A 19,437-nucleotide genomic window follows, 5' to 3' on the forward strand; every position below is an offset into this window, starting at 1 on the left:
GCCAAACTTCTGTAACTCTTTAATATATGCTTGGAAATAATATAATTAACTATGTATTCCTTTTAATGTAGGTCTAAAATAATTTAAATCCATAAATATTTACTTGCTAATTTTTACACTCAAGTATACTAGATGCCATGGGAGATAAAGAATCATGCACATTTTGATTTTTATCTTCAAAAATTGTATAATGTCAAGATTGTGTATAATAGCTATAATATAAGGCAAATAGTGACAATAAAAAAGGAAGTTCGCTAAACAAGAGAGAGGGTATTGATGAAAGTTTAAGAAAGAAGTGACATTGGTTTAGGCCCTGAATAACTTGAGATTTTTTTTTTTTTCAAATGGAGATGTAGTTTGAAGGGGAAAAGACCCCAGGGGAGTATAGGGAAGAAGAATTATGTGAGTGGATATGACAAGATAAGAAAGAAGGCTGAGCCAGATTAAGCAGAGCTTAAATTCCTTACAGAGGAACTGGACTCTTATTTTGGGTAATCCCGAAGACTTTAAAGAGGAGGATTGATGTGATCACGTTTCTTTTTTAGGACTTTTTTTTTAGGTCAATGAATGCATTATTGCTGGGGAAAACTGAGACAAATAATCCAAGTAAGAATATAATTTAGTAGCTGGGACCAAAAGTTCATAAAAAGTCTTGTAGATGGTTTGGAAAATAAGGAATAGATGTGAAATCTAGGTAGAAGAGGAAGAATTTGTTGACCGTTTGAGTGTGTGTATATACAGGAAGTATATAGGTGTCAAATTTCTTGGAAGCATTTGATCTCTGTGACTGAGAGAATGATGCTTTGAAGACAAAGTTTCAATAGAGGGAAAAGCGAGACGGCGATGACATTGGTTTGGAACATGCTAATCTTGAGTGTCAAAGGAACACCCATTTGGAAATGTGCAGTATTTTGTTGGAAGGGCAAATAGATGTCTCAGAATGCAGGTAACCATGGAATATTAGATTTGAAAATCACGTGGACAGGATAGCATTGAAGTCTTCAAAATTGGTATTTGTCAAAGACAAGCACAGAAAAATCAGAAAAGGGGAAACAGAACTTTTACCTACACTGAAGCAGAAGGGGCAAGAAGAGAAGTCAGTGGAAATACCAAGTAGGAAAAATTGGAAAGATACAAAAGCAGGACGGGCCAGTATTCAGGAAGCCAAGGAAATAGGACATTCCAGAAAGAAACTGCAGTCTAGAAGACATAAAATGGCTCTAAAGGTATTGAGAAGAACCTAGAGAAAAATGAAGAAAACTTTCTAGTTTATGCCATTAGCAAGGAAAAGGTAACTTTTTGTTGTTGTTGTTGAGACTGAGTCTTGCTCTGTCCCTCAGGCTGGAGTGCAGTGGTGCCATCCGCTCACTTGTAAGCTCCGCCTCCCATATTCGTGCCATTCTCCTGTCTCAGCCTCCCTAGTAACTGGGACTACAGGCACACGCCACTATGCCTGGCTGATTTTTTTTTGTATTTTTAGTAGAGACGGGGTTTCACAGTGTTAGCCAGGATGGTCTCAATCTCCTGACCTTGTGATCTGCCTGTCTCAGCCTCCCAAAGTGCTGGGATTACAGGCATGAGCCACCGCTTTAAGAAAACCATTTCGATAGACTCTTTGGTGGTAGAAGCCAGAGTACAATAGATACACAAAGAATGTGACTTAAGAACAGTGATAAGAAGGTGAGAACTCCTTTTGAGACTTTGCCATCTTATTCAAAGGTGCACCCCTGGCAGCTAACAATGTATTGGGCACAAAACAGATGATCAATAGATGTTTGTGAGTTAAAGATGAATGAATGATGTAATGAATGAGAGAGAAGCAAAAAAGTAGAAGGGAAAGAGAAAGGGAGGGAGAGAGAGAAATAGAGAAAGAATTAGCTAAGTATTGCTAAAGAAAGCAGTCTGAAATGTTTAGGATAGCTGATGAGAATAATCAATGAAGGATATACCATAGAGAATAAAGTGAAAGAATAATATATGTAGAAAAATCATTGAGAGATTGAGTCAGCATACCAGAGGAAAAAATATAGTTAATAATGTAGAGAAGTTGAAAGATGGAGAGGAGAAAGACTTAGGGACCTCTCATTGGAGAGCAACAATCGTTTTAGTGAAATAGACCTTGAGGTATTATTCTGAGGGACTAGGCTCAGATTTGTGAAAGCCAAGGTTTCCTAAAGCTTGCAGTCATTATGAGGTGTGTATTATGTAACTGCAGAATTATCTTAATTCTTAAGAAGGGTAAATTTAAGTTGTGTTCATTATTTAGAAAGACATTGAATTATTTTTGGATTGATATGAAAGATGAAACAGTGGTTTATTTTTCTCCCTTGATAGTTCATTTTTCACAATGATTCTGTAAATACATGGCTAGGATTTCCGAATCTGTCTGAGGTGTGTTCTTCCCTTTCATCTCCATGACTCTGTTTTAAACTGCAAAATATTTGAGACCTCAGCAGAATATTTTGCAAGAAGCATTTCACTGTGCTCAAATATTTTCATTTTCCAGGTACTTTCTATAAAGTCTTTTAGATCTCATTTTGTTCAAGAAATTTAGAGCATTATTTCATTAAATCTTAAGACACTATTATCAGAAGAAGCACATATTACAAATGTTTGGGAAGGGCGAATGCTGTAGGTTTAAGACAGAGCTGACGTGAAAGCTTTTTAATCTCAGTCTTCTGATTTTGTTTGACAAATCGTACCATCTCTATGCTAGAAGGTCAATGAATATATGGCAATATACCTGGGAGCTACAGGTTTCAAGAAAACTCATTTTTCTGGTGTGAAATTTCATGCCAGAAATAGTTTGGGGTCATACTAATCCCTTTCTTCCAATATTATGGAGAATAGAGATTTTGCAAAATGGGGTACCTATTTTGGTAGCTTTGCACCCTAAAACAGTAGTAAAAAAGGAAGCATTCAAGGGTGATGTCAATATCTAATACTGTATCATAGATGATGGTCTGGGCTGAGAAAGTAACTAGCTGCCTTGTTACTGATAGGAAACTTTTCAGAAAAGAAAACATACTGAAATTATACTAAAGAGTATGGTATCTGCCACTTATTTGAGTTGTTTGGCTCTTTCTCGAATCCAGGGCATGACTTTACAGTTCTCACTAATAGGAACATGTGTTCTCCCTCTAGGTCCAACTTCAAACTGGCTTAAGGTTTGAGAGTATACATAACTGATCTCATAAGCATACCATCTACTCTCTAGATCATAGGTGTGTGGACAATCAAGAGAGTAGCCTCTTGACTCTGGAATTCAAAATGCCATTGGTGTCAATTAAGATGTTTACAAAGTTGAAGGAGAATGGTATCTAATCCAGGGATTTGTTAAATAATGATTAATTTAGAGGCTTCTACTGTGTTATCTCAGGCAAGTAAATAATGTATAAAACAATATGAGACAGAGAGATATTGGTAGCCTCCACTTTGAGGTGAAGATAAAAAAAAAACTAAGTGAATTAATGTGCCTGGGGTCACAGAACTAGTTTGTAATAGAGCTAGAATTGTATGTTCAATTTTTCAAGTTGGCCATTGGGATATCTGAAAACAGCATTCCATCATATATATTTTTGTTTCAACAGTGAAAGCAATTATCAGCAAATCATACCTAAGCCTCATAGTATCATTGTAATTTTTCTTTCCAATGATAGTTTGAAAATACCTATCCCAAAATAATTCAAAAAGAAAAGTTTCTGAAACTACTTAGTGGTTTTTAATGGGTCACATCTTCCTCTCTTTCCCACTATTCCTGCCCACTTTCCACTTGCTACAAACAATGCATAGTCTGTGGTCTCAAGGAGCTCACAGACCAGTGGAGGAGATCTACTCAGAGAACACACCTAAAGGGTGTGATAAAGGAAGTGCTATTACATGGAGGAGCATAGAGTCCTATGGCAATGTTAAGGCAGGAACATGTTCCATTAGAGAATTCTTGAGGTCAGAAAGGGAACATGTTGCAGATGAGAATTGGTATAGAATCCAGACCTTAAAAGACCATGAGTATAACTTAAAAGTTTGGATTTTTAGTCCAAAGAAATGGAAGAGCTATCAAAGGGTTTTAATTTAGAGAGTGACATGAGCAAATCTGCATTTAGAAGGATAAATCTGGCAGCGCTGTAGAGAAAGATCAGCTAAGAGGCAATTGCATTAATTTAGCCAAGAAGTGATGAGCACCTAAACCAAAGCAGAGCAGTAGAGATGGTGAGAAGGGGATTAAGCTGATCTCTGCATTCAAATTACTGGTTCCAACAGGGACAAAAATTAATAGTGTATGAGTAGTCACAAACTTTTCCTTTCTCCATCATAAATTGAGAAAATGGCCACTGAAGAAGGAAATAGAGAAGAATGTCATTCAATAATGGTATCATCCATCCTGTCGCTTAAGAAGCCTGTGCGTTATTCTTGAACTATTCCCAAACATATACGTATACATTCATTTATTTAATTGATACTTATTGGTTGCTCCTTTGGGCCAAACACTGTTCCAGCCACTGGAAATACAAGACAGACAAGGTCCAATTAAGTTTTGTCCAAATATACCCATAATTTTTCAATTTCTCTAGATCCCCACTTCCTGCTCACAAATCCCCATCTTCCCCACTTCTCTCTTCATCTGATGAAGTCTTACTCATGATCTGCATCAGCTGAAAAGCCACTTCCTCCCTTGGGGCTTCCCAGTCCTTCAGTGGTTGTTAGGGCCCCAGCACTTGTTCTTCCATTGTACCTGCCTTATACTTCCTCTGAGAGAACATCTGATCACAAGGTGCTGAAATCATAGGGGTTCAAGAGCCTGTGATTTTCTGAGGACCCTGAGCACTCTGCTCTGTTCACTGCCTGACAAACTGTAGACACCTGGATATCCTGTAAATAAATAGTGAGTAAATAAATGCCTCAAGACAGAGTTGTTTTGTCCTCCTTAAAAATTATACCTTTAGAAAGCTAAATCAGTTATTATACTTTAAACCGGCATTAAGTTAACGCCTTCTGCTCGGGAAGTTCAAGGCCATTATATGTTATTCTATAGTTCTAGTTTCTACTTCTAGGTTGAAAAAAATGAGCCACATATGGTTAGCTAAACTCATTTCTAAAAACTTGGCATGTTCTCAAACCATATTCAAAGCTTATGTCAGTTTTGAAGACACAAATAAAATATATTTTCCAGAACTTCTCCTCCTCTGGTTGAATTTTTGGAAAAGATCTCCCACGATGTGGACTTCTGTAAACTGTATTCTAAGTTCAGTCTGAATATCATAATTTATTTTCCATATACCCTCTCTTCTTTAGGCCATGACACTTCAAGGAGTAGAAGAATCTTATGTATAGAAATGAGGGATGTTTTAATTTTAGATTCCAAAGTACCGTAGATAATAACATATGTTAATCTTAAAAGCACTTGTCATGTTTTAAGTAAAAATAAGTCTCTTAAAGATGTTCCATAGAATTTGTTCTGGCTTTAATAAGCATTATATTTCTGTCCTGCCTCTTTATAAACTCAGAACTGAAGAAAAGGAACTTTGATAGAGGTTAAAAAAAAAATCTCTCTACTTCCCTCTGTAACCTCCTTACTTTATTATAATTAAGCATCACATTAACGGGCAGCAATATTAACCTCAAACTCTTGGCAATAGCACTTTGTGATAAATAAGTTGTGTGCTTGTTTTTCAAGCGTAACTCCCTAGCCATGATTACCCTAAGCTCCAACATTCATAAAAATCTTAAAGTATCATGGCATTTGATAGAGATGACCATAAAATCCATTCAATAGATTTGCGCAACTCTATAATTATGTCCTGCTGATAATTATGGCTTTTTTTCCTTGACTTTTTCTCTTTATTTACTATCTGGATTTGGAAGTATATTATATGACAATACTGTCGAAGCCCTCTTACAAAAATAAACAAAGTGTATTTATATGATTAGCATATGTTTTCCCTCATGGTGCTCCAGGGTGGAAACTTATTAAAAACGCTTATTTGATGACTGGGAACGGAAAGATAAAAATTGATACAGAGTTAGATAAGTCAGGAAGGAAGGGGAGGTAAATTAATATTTGTCCAGGCTCCTGTCATAGTACACTCCGGCTGCTAGGGTAAATACCACAGACATTTATTTCACACAGTTCTGGAAGCTGGGAAGTCCAAGATCGAGCTGATGGCAGATTCAGTGTCTGGTGAGGTCCTGCTCCCTGGTTCGTTGACGGCTGTTTTCTCTGTGTCCTCACACCATTGAAGGGGTAAGAGAACTCTCTGGGGTCTCTTTAATGAGGACCCTAATTTCATTCAAGAGGGTTTTATCCCCAAGACCTAATCACCTTCCAAAGTCTCCATCTGCAAATACCATCACACTGGGGATTAGGTTTCGACATATACATTTGGGATGGGGGAAGCAGGGAGCATAAATGTTCACTCTATAGCACGTGTACTTATATCAGCTACTTTGATAGGTTATTTTAAAATGTTTTATCTCATTTTACTTTATAACAACCCGGAAAGTGTTTCTTTATAAAGATAAGTATAATTGAAGTTCATAAACTATGTTTTCTACCTATAATTGGATAGCTAGTAAATAAGTTGGTTAGTTACATATCTCAAATTCTAAAATACTGAATTTTGGCAGAGGTGAAATGTCCTACTAAGGAGAAAGAACGTATTTGATGTTTAAAATATATCATTTTAGGCCAGGCATAGTGGCTCATGCCTGTAATCCCAGCACTTGGGAGGCCGAGGCAGGCAGATCATGAGGTCAGGAGTTTGAGACCAGCCTGGCCAACGTGGTGAAACCCCATCTCTACTAAAAATACAAAAATTAGCTGGGTATGGTGGCGTGAGCCTGTAATCCCAGCTACTTGGGAGGCTGAGGCAGGAGAACTGCTTGAACCTGAGAGGTGGAAGTTGCAGTGAGCCAAGATGCGCCACTGCACTCCAGCCTGGGCGACACAGCAAGACTCCGTCTCGGGGAGAGGGGGGATATCATCATCATGATCTTAAAATATAATATCTGGAACTAATAGAAACTGAGTCCTTTCTCTTCAGGACAGTTTTTTTTTCTTGTGTGATTTTTCTGTAACAGTTCATCACAGCAGTTAATAAAAAGATGTGTAAAAATCCCATTTTTAACACTTGACCTTCATATCCAAGAAGTATCAATAAACAGCCAGACACAGGAAATTAATGTCTGAAAAAAACTAGGAGAGTTAAAATATTAGGTGCATAAAAGTAGAAAATAGATATCATTGAGGATATGAAGTAGTGAAAATGAGTGGTTGAGCCTAAGGCAAAAAATCCACAAATTATGGTTTTGAATGAGCATATGTGGCTCAGAGAAAACATTAAGGGCAATGGTGAGTGAACAATTTGGAAGAAAATATGAACACAGTTTAATTTTACTGAAGCCAAGTTTTCATATCCAAGTATACTGCCTGATTTAAAAACTAGATATAGGGAAAACATGTAAAGCAGTTAATTATTTTTATTCATAGTGTTAAATAGGAAGGATTTCTTCAAATAATAAAGTGGGATGCATTTGTTTGCCATGTTGTATCATCCCCAGTCTATCCCTGACGCCTGTTGCATTTTCTCATAAAAGTTAGCCAATAGCTTTTATTTAGTAACTACTGTCTGCAGATTATTACACTGGTTCATTTAGGGCTTTTCCCAATACATCTGTCAGGAAACCCAAATATAAATGGCTTCAACAAACTGGAATTTAGTAGTTGACATACCTCAACAGTTCTGGGATTATTCTAGCTGCAGACATAGTTATAGCCAGGTCTTCTTCAAGGTCTGAGACCTGGTCCCACTTATCTTCCTTCACAATGGGACAAATGATGAAGCAGGTCCAGATTTCCGGCCAGTGCAGCTTCATGCGTGCCCTGGGTTCAATCTGATTGGACCACCTTGAGGCATTTGCCAGTTCCTAAAATAGTCACGGTGGCCAGGGTGATCCAACATTTGTGTGGCTGAGACTGAGCAATATGGTGGACCGAGAAGAAAAAAAAAAAAAAACTTCCCTACAGAAATTTCCATTGCAAAGATAAGGGAGAATGCATCCCTGGGAAGCAAAAGTGAAATATGTCCACAAATTTTTTTTTAACTAATCCTTCTATTAGGCTATCTTCAAAGGGGACTTACTTCCATTATTCACTTTTCCCTTCATAAAACAAATATGTGCTAGTGACTAGCGTGGTGAGCAAGGAGACAGAATGCCTGCTTTCATGAATCTGGGGGTAAGTGAATGTGACCAGCCATTTGTACTCAAGGCCAATGGGGCTGTGAAGAGTGTGTGAACATGATGAATTGTATGACAAGTTCCATCTGCCAAAAATCAAAGCAGATGAAACTAATTATGCCTCTCTCTTAAAAGTCTGACATTGAGTTGAGGTGTATTCCTTGTCAGACAGGAAGAGGTGTTACTCGTGGCTCTTTCGATGGCCAATTTCCATGAACATAGCTCAACCTAGCTGGTCCTGATACCTAGAAAAGGCCGTTATACTGGAGCAGGGATCCTTCTGGTAGGATGGGCCAGGGGGATGTTCAGTGGGCAGAACTAGGTAAGCATTTGGCTTTGAGCATCTAAAGAAAAGGCAACAGGGAGGCAGCATCAAATATAAACTTTTTAAGTCATACTTTTAAGGAAGAAAGTATAAATATTAGTTTCTTTCTACTCCTTCATAGTGAAATGCCCACATGAAAGATTCCAAGAGTTCACAGGTAACAGTGGCCCACCTGCCCACAGGCAAATCTCATCCTCTTCTTTACAGCTGTAACTGCCACCATTTCCCTTTCAGATGTTCCCCCACTTAACTTATGGTTGAATGCGCCCTTTCCCTAATACTAGGTAAATACATCTTTTTGAAAATGTAACAGAAAAAAATCCTAAATGGTTTGCAAAGTTTGCAAAGGTAGAAATATACTGGAGTATGAATCAGTTTCAGAGATAGGTTTTTGAGCTCAGCTCCAAAGTATCACTACAGAAAAGGACTATTCAAGCAAGCAAACTCCTAGGCAACCCTTCAGTTTGTATCTCAAGTTTCTAGATGTGCATAAAAGAGGATCAATGTCTTTATCTACTTATCTATCAATCATTATCTAGCTCTCAATCTACATCATTGTCATCATCATTATCTATCTGGAGTGGGATTATGTTTTTCCCAGTGCTTGGCAAAGAAAATTCTATTACAAAATATTGACAAGTTTGCCTCAAAATTGCATGCAGAAACAACACCCCTGTCACTTTTGAAGATGACGTCTCACCTCAGCAGCTCACCTTTCTCATGGATTTTGTTTATCTTCGGAAGGAAGCAGTTCTCATAAGGGAATACACAACATTAATGCAGATGGATTTCAAGAGACAACAAGACAAGGAACAAACCATGTTGATTAGCATTGTCAGAGAAATTTTGAAGTGCTTGTTTTGTACCTTTCTTTATCAGTCCTGATCAGCAGGTGCTTTGAAAAACTGAAGCAAGTATTTAAGAAAGTTAATAACATGAGGGGTACAGTTGCCTAGATTATCTTGATACCTTGAGTTAAATGTAGGATTTTATTTTGACTTTCTTTGTGTGAAGTTTTCTGAGGTTACATGGTACCATATGGCATGCTTTACAGGCATGGCCTTATAATGCAAATGATTATCCTATAAGCAAAATTCAGTAAGAAAAGACTTAAATAAATGTAGGAATTTTAAGGCTAAAATTATTGACTGCATTTTATATATCACACTGCTAAGTGCTTCATATGCAGTATATCAGGTAAATTTGATACCAGTTTGATGGGGCCAATGCCACTATTAAACAGCTAAGGAAATGGCCCCAGGGGTTCAGTAGCTAATGTTATATGGCTGCTAAATAATGGCACTGGGATAGTCTATAACTCCATGATTCCAGTGCACAAATATCCAGGCCTCTCTACTAGCCAATAACTTGTTTGGTGGAGATATTTACAAATATTGCACCAATTACTTCTGGAAAAATAACCCTCCTTGATTTAGATATTTTACACTTTGTGTTTTGTAATGGAATAACTAACCAACACACAAGTAGATCTCACAACATTGCCTTCATTATATGAGAAAAAGCATACTTGTTTAAATTCAGGATTATGAAACTTGTTTTTATTTTTATAACATGAGATGTGTCAGGCTTAATCTATCTTGAGTGTTGGAGTCTTATTGCAACAAGACTCTTTCTTTAGCCCACATAACTTTCACTTCCAGCCAAATATTCCTATAGTGCATTTAGCTTCTAAATCCTCAAGCCTCATTTAAATGCTCAGTCTGAAGCAGGAGAATGACCTATTTTTACAGGCATTCCTTATTTCTGGGGTCTTCCATTTGTCGTGATGCCTTCTCTCTTTCCCTGCTTCTTTGGTTTCTGAATGCCAGAGGTTGTATAAGTGTTCCCAAGTATGTCAGTTCAGGTCTCCCAGGAAGCAGACACCATGACAGAGTTAGAAGTCTGGGGGGTTTGTTGGGAAGAATGCCTGTGAGAGATAAAGAAGGAGGAAGCAGGAAGAGGCAGGACAAGCCTCAGATCACAATACAGGTCTAGCACCTGTAAAAGGAGAGAGGGAGGAAAAGCAATTGAATAGGAAGATCATCAGACTGTGGTATAGTGATGGGAAGGAAGGTCTTGACCAGTGCAATAGGGAAAGCCAGCCATAAAGGTTGCCCAAATCTGGGAAGAAGTAACCAGGTGTAATACCTCATTGTGCTCATCCATTGTCTAGGAGCTGCCCATGGACAACATAGCCTCAACAAAAATGCTGCACCAGATTTGGAAGATGGCCGCTGGCGGCTGTCAGCTGACTGCTGTCCTCAAAGAAGGTCCTCTCTTGAGGGATTTCTTAGTCACACACCTCCACAGCTGCCACAGTTCACTCCCTAGACTCAGCTGATGTCCTTCTCCTGCAGGCTTGGGGAACAGTTCTCTCCTGGCTCCCTTCTGGCTCTTCCTGAGGGGAAACTTGGAAGGGTGCAGTTAGGGAGATAAACTATAGTCCTCATCACTGCAGTTTGTATGGGAGATACGACTGGTTCTCATCATCTCCCTCCTCCATCATTCATCCGAAATTCAGTGCACCTTCAGGAAGCACTTCCACTTGTCTCAATGGCTTACTTGGTGGAGAGACTAATCTCTCTTTCATGAGAAGTTGGAGCCCCTGGTAACCATAACCTTTCTGGGCCAGGATTGCTGCATGTGACCTTTCAAAGTCACATTTGGGCAAGACAGTACCAAGAGGCACCCAAGTGGATTACCTTGATTTCACACATACTTCTCTCTGCCCCATTGCATAAAAGCAGCCTTACCTCCTGCTGACCAGGATCAAGGATCTCTTCCACAATGGCAACGACTCTTCTGTTTTGTTTGTTTGTTTTAGAGCTAGGCTTTTGCTCTGTCGCCCAGGCTGGAGTGGTGCAGTGGTATGATCATAACGCACTGCAGCCCTGAACTCCTGAGCTCAAGCAAACCTCCCACCTCAGTCTCCAGAGTGTCTGGGAAACAGGTACACACCACCATAATCAGCTTCTTCTTGCCTATTACCCACTACACAAGGGGTGTTCAAGTTGCCCAAGGGGCAGCTCTAAGTTGTTGTTCAATGGGACCCTTGCTGTATCTTCTAAAAAGAGTGTGCCCTCTTTGGGGACCTGGACCTTTTAACTCTGTGTAGAGTCCAGAGTTATAGGGATTGGAAACATAAAGCACTCAATGGATCATTGTTGTCTTGTCAGCTAACTTCATTCCTCATGGCAAGTGCTCTCTTAAGAGATCTCAGTTGCATACCATCACAGCTGCCAGGTATTTGATCCCCTACCTGTACAAGGAATATGCATCCCCATGTGTTGCCATATGACTTGCAGTACTTTCTTATTGGAGGAGAATATGTCCCCAGGCCACTGACCTCAAGCTTGACCATAAGACTGGTTTTAGTCAGTGGAGAGTGATGGGAAGATTATAAGCCACATCTGAGCAGAAGCCAGGAGAGACATTGCATAAGTTAGTTGGTGTTTTTCCCTCTCTGCTGGGAGAGAAAGTCCCAATGGGGCTACATCCTGGGATGAAGAAGGTACGTGAAACAGAGCTGCAGTTGATGTGCATTCATACAAGCAAGAAACAAACCTATGTCATTAAAAAACATTAGGGACTGGGGATTGTTTGTTACTGCAGGATAACCTAGTAAGATTTGGCTAATAGGTTGTATGTTTTCTCATTCGTGATATTTTGCCTAGTATTTGCCTCTTCCTGATTGCTTCTAATTGATGAATCTACTCATTAATGGCCCTAACTATTGTTCTTAATATTTCTGGGGGGTTCTGGATTAGCTACATCTGAAACATCTGGATATAGTTTTAAAAACACAAACTCATCTTCTACACCTACAGAGATTCTGATTCAACAGGTATGATTCAATCATTGCCCTTCATATGGAGTCTGGGAATCTGTATATTTAAAAAAAACTCCACAGATTCCTAGCAAATTCAGAAACTACTTGTATGCTGCATTTCACAATCTTCAATTTGCTTTGGACTAATAATCTTTTCGGGTCTCTTGAACGTAGATGTGCCATCACCTTTACTGTTTGTCCCTAGCCTTGACTTGAACAACGGTCTTTGCATCCAAATTAGTTTTTGTCCTATTTCTTCATCTTGCATTTACAGTCTGGTCAAACTAAACTTGCAGTGGCGCCTGCTAGTGCATTGAATTTCTTTTGAAGGAAATGGTTGTGTGTGTGTGTGTGTGTGTGTGTGTGTGTGTGTGTGTAAAAGCCATATATGAACCAAAGCAAATAGAGTTAGATTAAGTTGTTGTGTGCTGTTAAAAAAGATAATTCTGAAATGAAACAGCAGAGTAAATTATCAGTCTGGGAAAAGGTTCAGTCTCCATTTAGGTCAAAAGTAACTGAGAAATTGCTGATACAATTATTTTTGGTAACTCTCATAAATTCCCATGTGCATTAACACATGCATAAATTTCCCCAGGTGGCTGTGTTACCAGAAATGGGATGACTGGCTAAATAAATCCTTAAAGCACCTTTTGTGCAGTGATGCAACAGAAATGGACAAAAGACATTAGGATGAAAAATAATTGAAAGCAAAGTTAGATTACATCAAGTATATCATCTATGAGAAAGATCAAAGCCACATCATCACAAACTGAAGATAGACCTTCTTATACTAAGACTGCGCCTCACATCCACTACCCCATCCTTTCTCAAATTCTTCATTTTTCACAAACCACTCTGTTTGGATAAGCTTCTAATGTATGTCTTAATTGCCATTCTTTAAAACACACACACACACACACACACACACACACACACACAGAGAGAGAGAGAGAGAGAGAGAGAGAGAGAGAGAGAGAAAGCATAAAAACACTGCACTGACTTAGGATACTTTCGGCTATGATGTGAACACTGCCCCTTAGCTGTCACTTGGACTCCATTCATGCTTCTGGATACTGTTGATTTTTAGTGCACTGAAATTCCAACCACTTTTATTGCAAAGATAGTACTCCGTGCTTAGTGTCTGAATATCATTGAAAATAGAAAAAAATACATATAAAACATTTTGGGTTGAGAGGCAAGTTATCATTGGTATTAAAAGCCAGAATCAAGAATCTAATGTTCTCGTTAAATTCTTCCTGGCTATATCCCCAAAGGACATGTAATTGTCATAAGTCCCCGGTTGAAGAAGGGAAAGAAAATCTCATTTCTCATTATTGTTCCTAATAGAATGTTAAAATTACAACAAACATTGTAATGATATGAAAGATATAAAATTCCATCATATTATGAAGGCAGAGCCAGCCAAAATTAGTTTTAGTAAACGAAGATCTGAATAAACTTACATGTCTGGAAAGGTAGACTCAACAAGCTTCCAGACTTCATATACTCAGAGGTACTTCTTACCATTCAAACATATCTAAGAAAATCAGTCAAATATTTTGTAATGATGTTTTTAAAACGTTGTGTTTACTCTTGGTGAATAACTTCATAGATAAGAAGAAACTCTAGAAAAATCTTCCTTTTAAAAGTTTACATTCACATTTGTGTCCCTTCTCTTCATAAAGGAGTCATTATTACTTAATAGCATAGACAGAGACCCAAGAGTCATTTCCTAAATAATTGCTTGAATTTCAAAATTAGAGGGGATTTCTTATATTTTAATATTTTTGTCCAAACTTTCCTATGTAAAACTTAAGAACCTTACATTTGGAAACTTTGCATACCCTGAGTATTTATGAAGTGCTTAGAATAATCTCAGGATCAAATGGTATTTAAACTACACCTCTTTACTCAATGTTGCTGTTTTATTCTGTGTCTGATTTCTTAGTAGAACTGTTTCTAATGTAACTGAAGATTCTGGAGGACTGAGAGTGGTTGACAATACCGTCACCAATTTAAGCAAATATTTTCTCGTCCCTCCCTTTCTCCCTCCCTCTCTGCCTCTCTTCCTTTCTTCTTCCCTTCTTTTTCCTACCTTCCTTCCTTCCTTCCCTCCTTCCTTCCTTCCCTCCTTCCTCCCTTTGCCTCCTTCCTTCCTTCTTCCCTTTCCCTCCTTCCTTTCTCTTTTCCTGCCCTCCCCTTTTCTTTCCCTTCCTCTCCTTTGCTTTCCCTTCCTCTCCTTTGCTTTTTACTTTCTCTCCTCTCCTCTTTTCTTTTCTTTCTTTTCTTTTCTCTTTTCTTTCCTTCCTTCCCTCTCTTTCTTTATCTTTCTTTCATTTTCTCCTCCTTCCTTCCTTTCTTTCGTTTTTCTTTTTTTCTCTTTTTCTCTTTCTCTTTTTCCCTCTTTCTCTTTTCTTTTTTCTCCTTCCTTCCTTCACTTTTTCACTTTCTCTTTCTCTTCCTTCATTTTCTTTCTTTCTCTCTCTCTTTCTTTCCTTCTTTCTTTTTTTCTTTTTTTTTTTTGAGTTACTAAAATTTTTTGTTTGTTTAAAATTTTTAAATAAGTAAATGATACACTTGATGTAACAGGACACTACATCAGCACAGAGAAGTGAATTTCACTATTATGTAGGAAGTAAACATTTTCAATAAAATATTTACCAGTGACAGAAATTAGTGTGTATAATTATATTTCCATACAGATAGTAATTGATTACAGTTATTTCACAAGTCACATTCTATCTTTCTTTCTCCTTCCTTCGCTTTCTCTCTCTCTCCTCCCTCCCTCCCTCCCTCCCTCCCTCCCTTCCTCCCTTCCTCCCTTCCTCCCTTCCTCCCTTTCTCCCTTTCCTTCTTTCCTTCTTTCCTTCTTTCCTTCTTTCCTTCTTTCCTTCTTTCCTTCTTCCTTCTTTCCTTCTTTCCTTCTTTCCTTCTTTCCTTCTTTCTTTCTTTCTTTCTTTCTTTCTTTTCTTTTCCTTTTCTTCTTTCTTTCTTTCTTTCTTTCTTTCTTTCTTTCTTTCTTTCTTTCTTTTTCTTTCTTTCCTGTTTGGTAACAGAACATTTATTATTGTTGTTTGTTTCATTTTCTCCAATATGTTAAGCAGATAAAAGCAGGAATGGTTTTGATGAAGTGGACAAGAGTCCCAAGTGCTGACCACTAGGACTGAGTCACATGTCGAAAGGAATCTATGAGTCATTGTCATGGAATTTTTGTTTACGGTTTTAAGCCACTGAGAAGATTTACCTCAAAGTAAATATAAAGTGATTGAAGATAAGTGTTCTATGCCGTATTTTTTCTTTCCTTTGGGGAAAACAACATTTAACACAAAAGTTAGAATGCTTTCATGCTACTTGAGTTTGTTTTAAAAGGTAGCCTTTCACCAGACTAAAATGAAGATTTGAAAGTTTCCGTATTAGAAATATGCTCACACATGTGATCTTGTATATCCTGGCTCCTTTTATCTTCATGGTTTTTGGTTTGCTTTCTTTTACAGCATAGGTGGAGAAGTAGGGCGAGGCCACGAAGGGAGTTACGTGGGCAAACATTTCCGCATGGGATTCATGACAATGCCTGCTCCTCAGGACAGACTCCCCCATCCTTGCTCCAGCGGCTTTTCTGTGAGATCACAGTCCCTGCACTCAGTTGGGGGTACAGACGATGACAGCAGCTGTGGCTCACGGAGGCAACCACCACCCAAGCCCAAGCGGGACCCCAGCACCAAGCTGAGCACCTCATCAGAGACGGTCAGCAGCACTGCAGCCAGTAAAAGCGGGAAACCCCCTGAGAGGACTGAAGGTAAAACACGCATGCCCACGTCACCTAGAAATGTTTTTCAGATAGTATGTTCAGTCAGCATGCTCAGGAGCAAGTGCCTTCTTCACTGGGCCACATAATGCTGCCTCTCACCCTGAAGTCCCAGGAAAGAATTGAAGGGAAGGTTATTTATTAGTGTGTTGTCAAATTTCCAGAAGAATGTATTTATGATGGTTCAGAAAGGGAAGGCAATATATGAGTTTTTTTCATCCTTTAAAGCTTCAAATTATTCAAAAATTATTCTGTCCAGAAATATATCGAAAAGTTATATTTTCTTATACTATTTATATAATTAAAGGTATTACTATTTGATTATTAAGGGAACATTTTAATTCAGGAAAATATCAAGAAAAAGCTTATAATCTTATCTTTGAGAAATAATCATTTTAAACATTTTGGTGAATTTCTTTCCAATGAATATGAATTTATGTATTTATGTGTGTGTGTGCATATTATAATCTTAGACTCTACTTATTATCTCCAGTTTTTACTCTTACCTGCCTGTGTTTTTCTCAGCTATGAAACATACAAATCAAATATATCCCAGCCTCCTTGCTGGTCTATGAATATAAATTAGGTCACATTAACACCAGGTGTCACCGGCTCTTTAGGTCTTACTGAATTTAGTAGAGTCTCAGCTTCCCTGAGTTACTCCCAAGAATTCCTTGGTGGGAAAGTAGCCTTACTCCAGTGACTTGTGTCAAGTGTGCCTTGACACAAGCTATCTTGGTCAGTTGGGGCTGCTATAACACAACACCATAGCCTGGGTGTGGCATGTAAGCAACAGCAATTTATTTCTCACAGTTCTGGAGGCTGGAAACCTGAGAGCTCTGTTGGGGCCCTCTTCCTGGTTGCAGACTGCCAACTTCTCCTTGTATCCTCAAAGGGCAGAAAGGCCTCACTGGTCTCTTCATAGGAGGACACTAATCCCATTCATGAAAGCACTGCTCTCCTTCCCTTTCTATCTCCACATACAACCATTATGGGATTAAGGTTTCAACATTCTAATTTGGGGAGCACAAACATTCAGCTCGTTGCATAGGCACATTCAGATCTTTACATAGCAAATGTGGAAAACACTTCAAGGTTCCCAATGCTGCCAGTGACGGTTTGAGAGAGGAGTTCCACCAGGTCCCATAGCTTTTCTTCTGCCCCACTCTCCTTTCTCCACAGCAAGCTTCTCTGAGCCCCTAGGGTACCAAGTGTTATATTTGCCTCAGAGAGCCACATGGTCCTTTCTTCAGCTAGGCAGTGTTTATTGTCACATGGGCTCCCTAGTCCCTCATGAAAGCCCCTTGGCCTTCTGGCCTAATCTTTCCACAGATTCTCATAGGCAGTCCATGAGGTCAGATGCCTATGAGGTACGTGCTGTCTCTGCCATCATCCTTGTCTCTCCTTTCTCTCTCATTGGTGCCAGGTACCTTTAGCCAAAAACAACCAATATCTTCAGTGCGTATTGAATAATACCAATAAATGCTTGGGGATGGAGTCAGTCCATAAATTCTACAAAAAAAATCTCCTGTGGTTTCAGTTTTTCCTACTATACATATAAAAAAATGCTTTGCATGTAAGTATATGTGGTTAAGACACACATGTGAATAACATGTATGTGTTTGCATATTTGCAAAATTGATATCATAGTGCATAGAGTCTTGTGTTCTGTATTTTCACTTCTTTGATTGTAACCGACTTCCATGGTGTGCAACTTGTCAAGAAACAACTTTAACAGAGAGAAATGTACAGTCAAGTAATTTATTTAATCATTATCTTGTTGAAGAATACTCAGATTGATTCTATTTTGCAGCTACAATGAATAGTGCTACAATGAACATTCGTGTGTGTGTGTGTGTGTGTGTGTGTGTGTGTGTGTGTGTATAACTGTTATTCCTCTGCCCTCTTAGAGTATTAGACATTTGATTCTTTTTCTCTTGATTCAGAGTTATCAGTAAGTCCTTCAGCTTGTAACATATTGATGCTTTTAGACACAATGTATTAATAGGTGTTTCCTTAGCTCAGTAGTACACTAAAAGGCCCCAGAGGCCTACCTTTTGTAAATTTTAAATGTTGTTCATAGGTTTCCTTGATACATGGTGCTTTTCATTTCTCTTTATTTTCTGTGATTCTCTGTGCAGAAGTCACCACTCTCCTACTTCTACTGCCAGAAAACTACATAATAAATTATGTTAGATTGTTTTCAAAAGAAAATTGCTGATGTAAGAAAGTGATCTCTGAAAGATGGGGGGCCTGAATGCAGTCAGGAATAACTCAAGTATAAAGGGGAATAAAAGATCCACCCAAAAACAGAAGAGAGATGAGAAGGACAAAGGTAGCCAGTAAGGGATGTGTTATCAGTGTCATGTTGGCAGGAACATTTCTGGAAAGAGTGTAAAATACACACCTCAGAAAAGCCCCCCTTTGGGGAGGGGGAGCTGGGCTACCTAGAATGAAAGTATGGAGAAAATCATGACTACCGTCCCACAGAAGAAAAATTTGAGCGGCAATTCACTTGTCTTAAAAATAGAAGGGATTCCCATTCATTCGGGATGTTTCATAGCTAGTTCCTGGGGCAGACAGTCTCATAATTCTCTCTCAGGTGTCTTCACCATTCAAGGATAGTGGGCTCCCAATGCCTTCTTGTCAAGTAGAAGGCAGCAGCTCAACAAGCTTTATTTTTTCGGAAGACAAAATAGCAGATGCGGTTAAATTGCAGCAGCAAAGACTTGTTAGACTTGGAAAAAATACTTGATAGGTAGTGAGCTCATTAAACACCAACTCCAAATCCAGCATTTCTCCTCAAAAAGGAGCTCTGAGGGTGTTCAGTGGGCTACGTAAGTTATCGGGACCCAATGCAGAAATGGTAGACTTCCACAGAGAACTGATTCTTCATGGGAATTTTACTTTCTCTTCAGAACACTTAATAAAATGGCAATTGCAAAAGTAGATATATGCAAATCTCTTCTACCAATTTATGACCTCAATAATAGCACAGAGACAGGGCTCAATTCAGGGATGGGGAAAAAATCTTGAGTCCAAATGCATGTGTATATATGTGTATCCTCAGAGCCAAAATTATTAATATATAAATATGTAGATTGTTCTTTTATGAACTGTCAGTTCTGTATAATTGTGCTATAACTGGAGTTCATTATAGAGCATATGTTTTCTTTATAATTTTTCTAGCTATCAACAGTATAACAAAGATAAAAAAATGACTTTTATAAATCTTAGCCTGTC

General features: G+C 38.5%; 1 protein-coding gene across 13 annotated transcripts in view; it reads left to right on the forward strand.

Annotated features, from left to right (window-relative positions):
* The window catches only part of NYAP2 (neuronal tyrosine-phosphorylated phosphoinositide-3-kinase adaptor 2), a 320,701-nt gene that overhangs the window by 97,847 nt on the left and 203,417 nt on the right, over positions 1-19,437 (forward strand). For 12 of the 13 annotated variants that reach the window (XM_021924042.2, XM_031651555.1, XM_021924051.2 and 9 more), the window contains one exon: positions 15,884-16,185. In XM_021924042.2, coding sequence (XP_021779734.1) covers positions 15,884-16,185 — 302 coding nt within the window. The remainder of the gene's footprint in view (positions 1-15,883; positions 16,186-19,437) is intronic. The other variant, XM_021924048.2, reaches the window with a different exon arrangement.

Source organism: Papio anubis, chromosome 10, assembly GCF_008728515.1.
Source record: "Papio anubis isolate 15944 chromosome 10, Panubis1.0, whole genome shotgun sequence".
Lineage (NCBI taxonomy): Eukaryota > Metazoa > Chordata > Mammalia > Primates > Cercopithecidae > Papio > Papio anubis.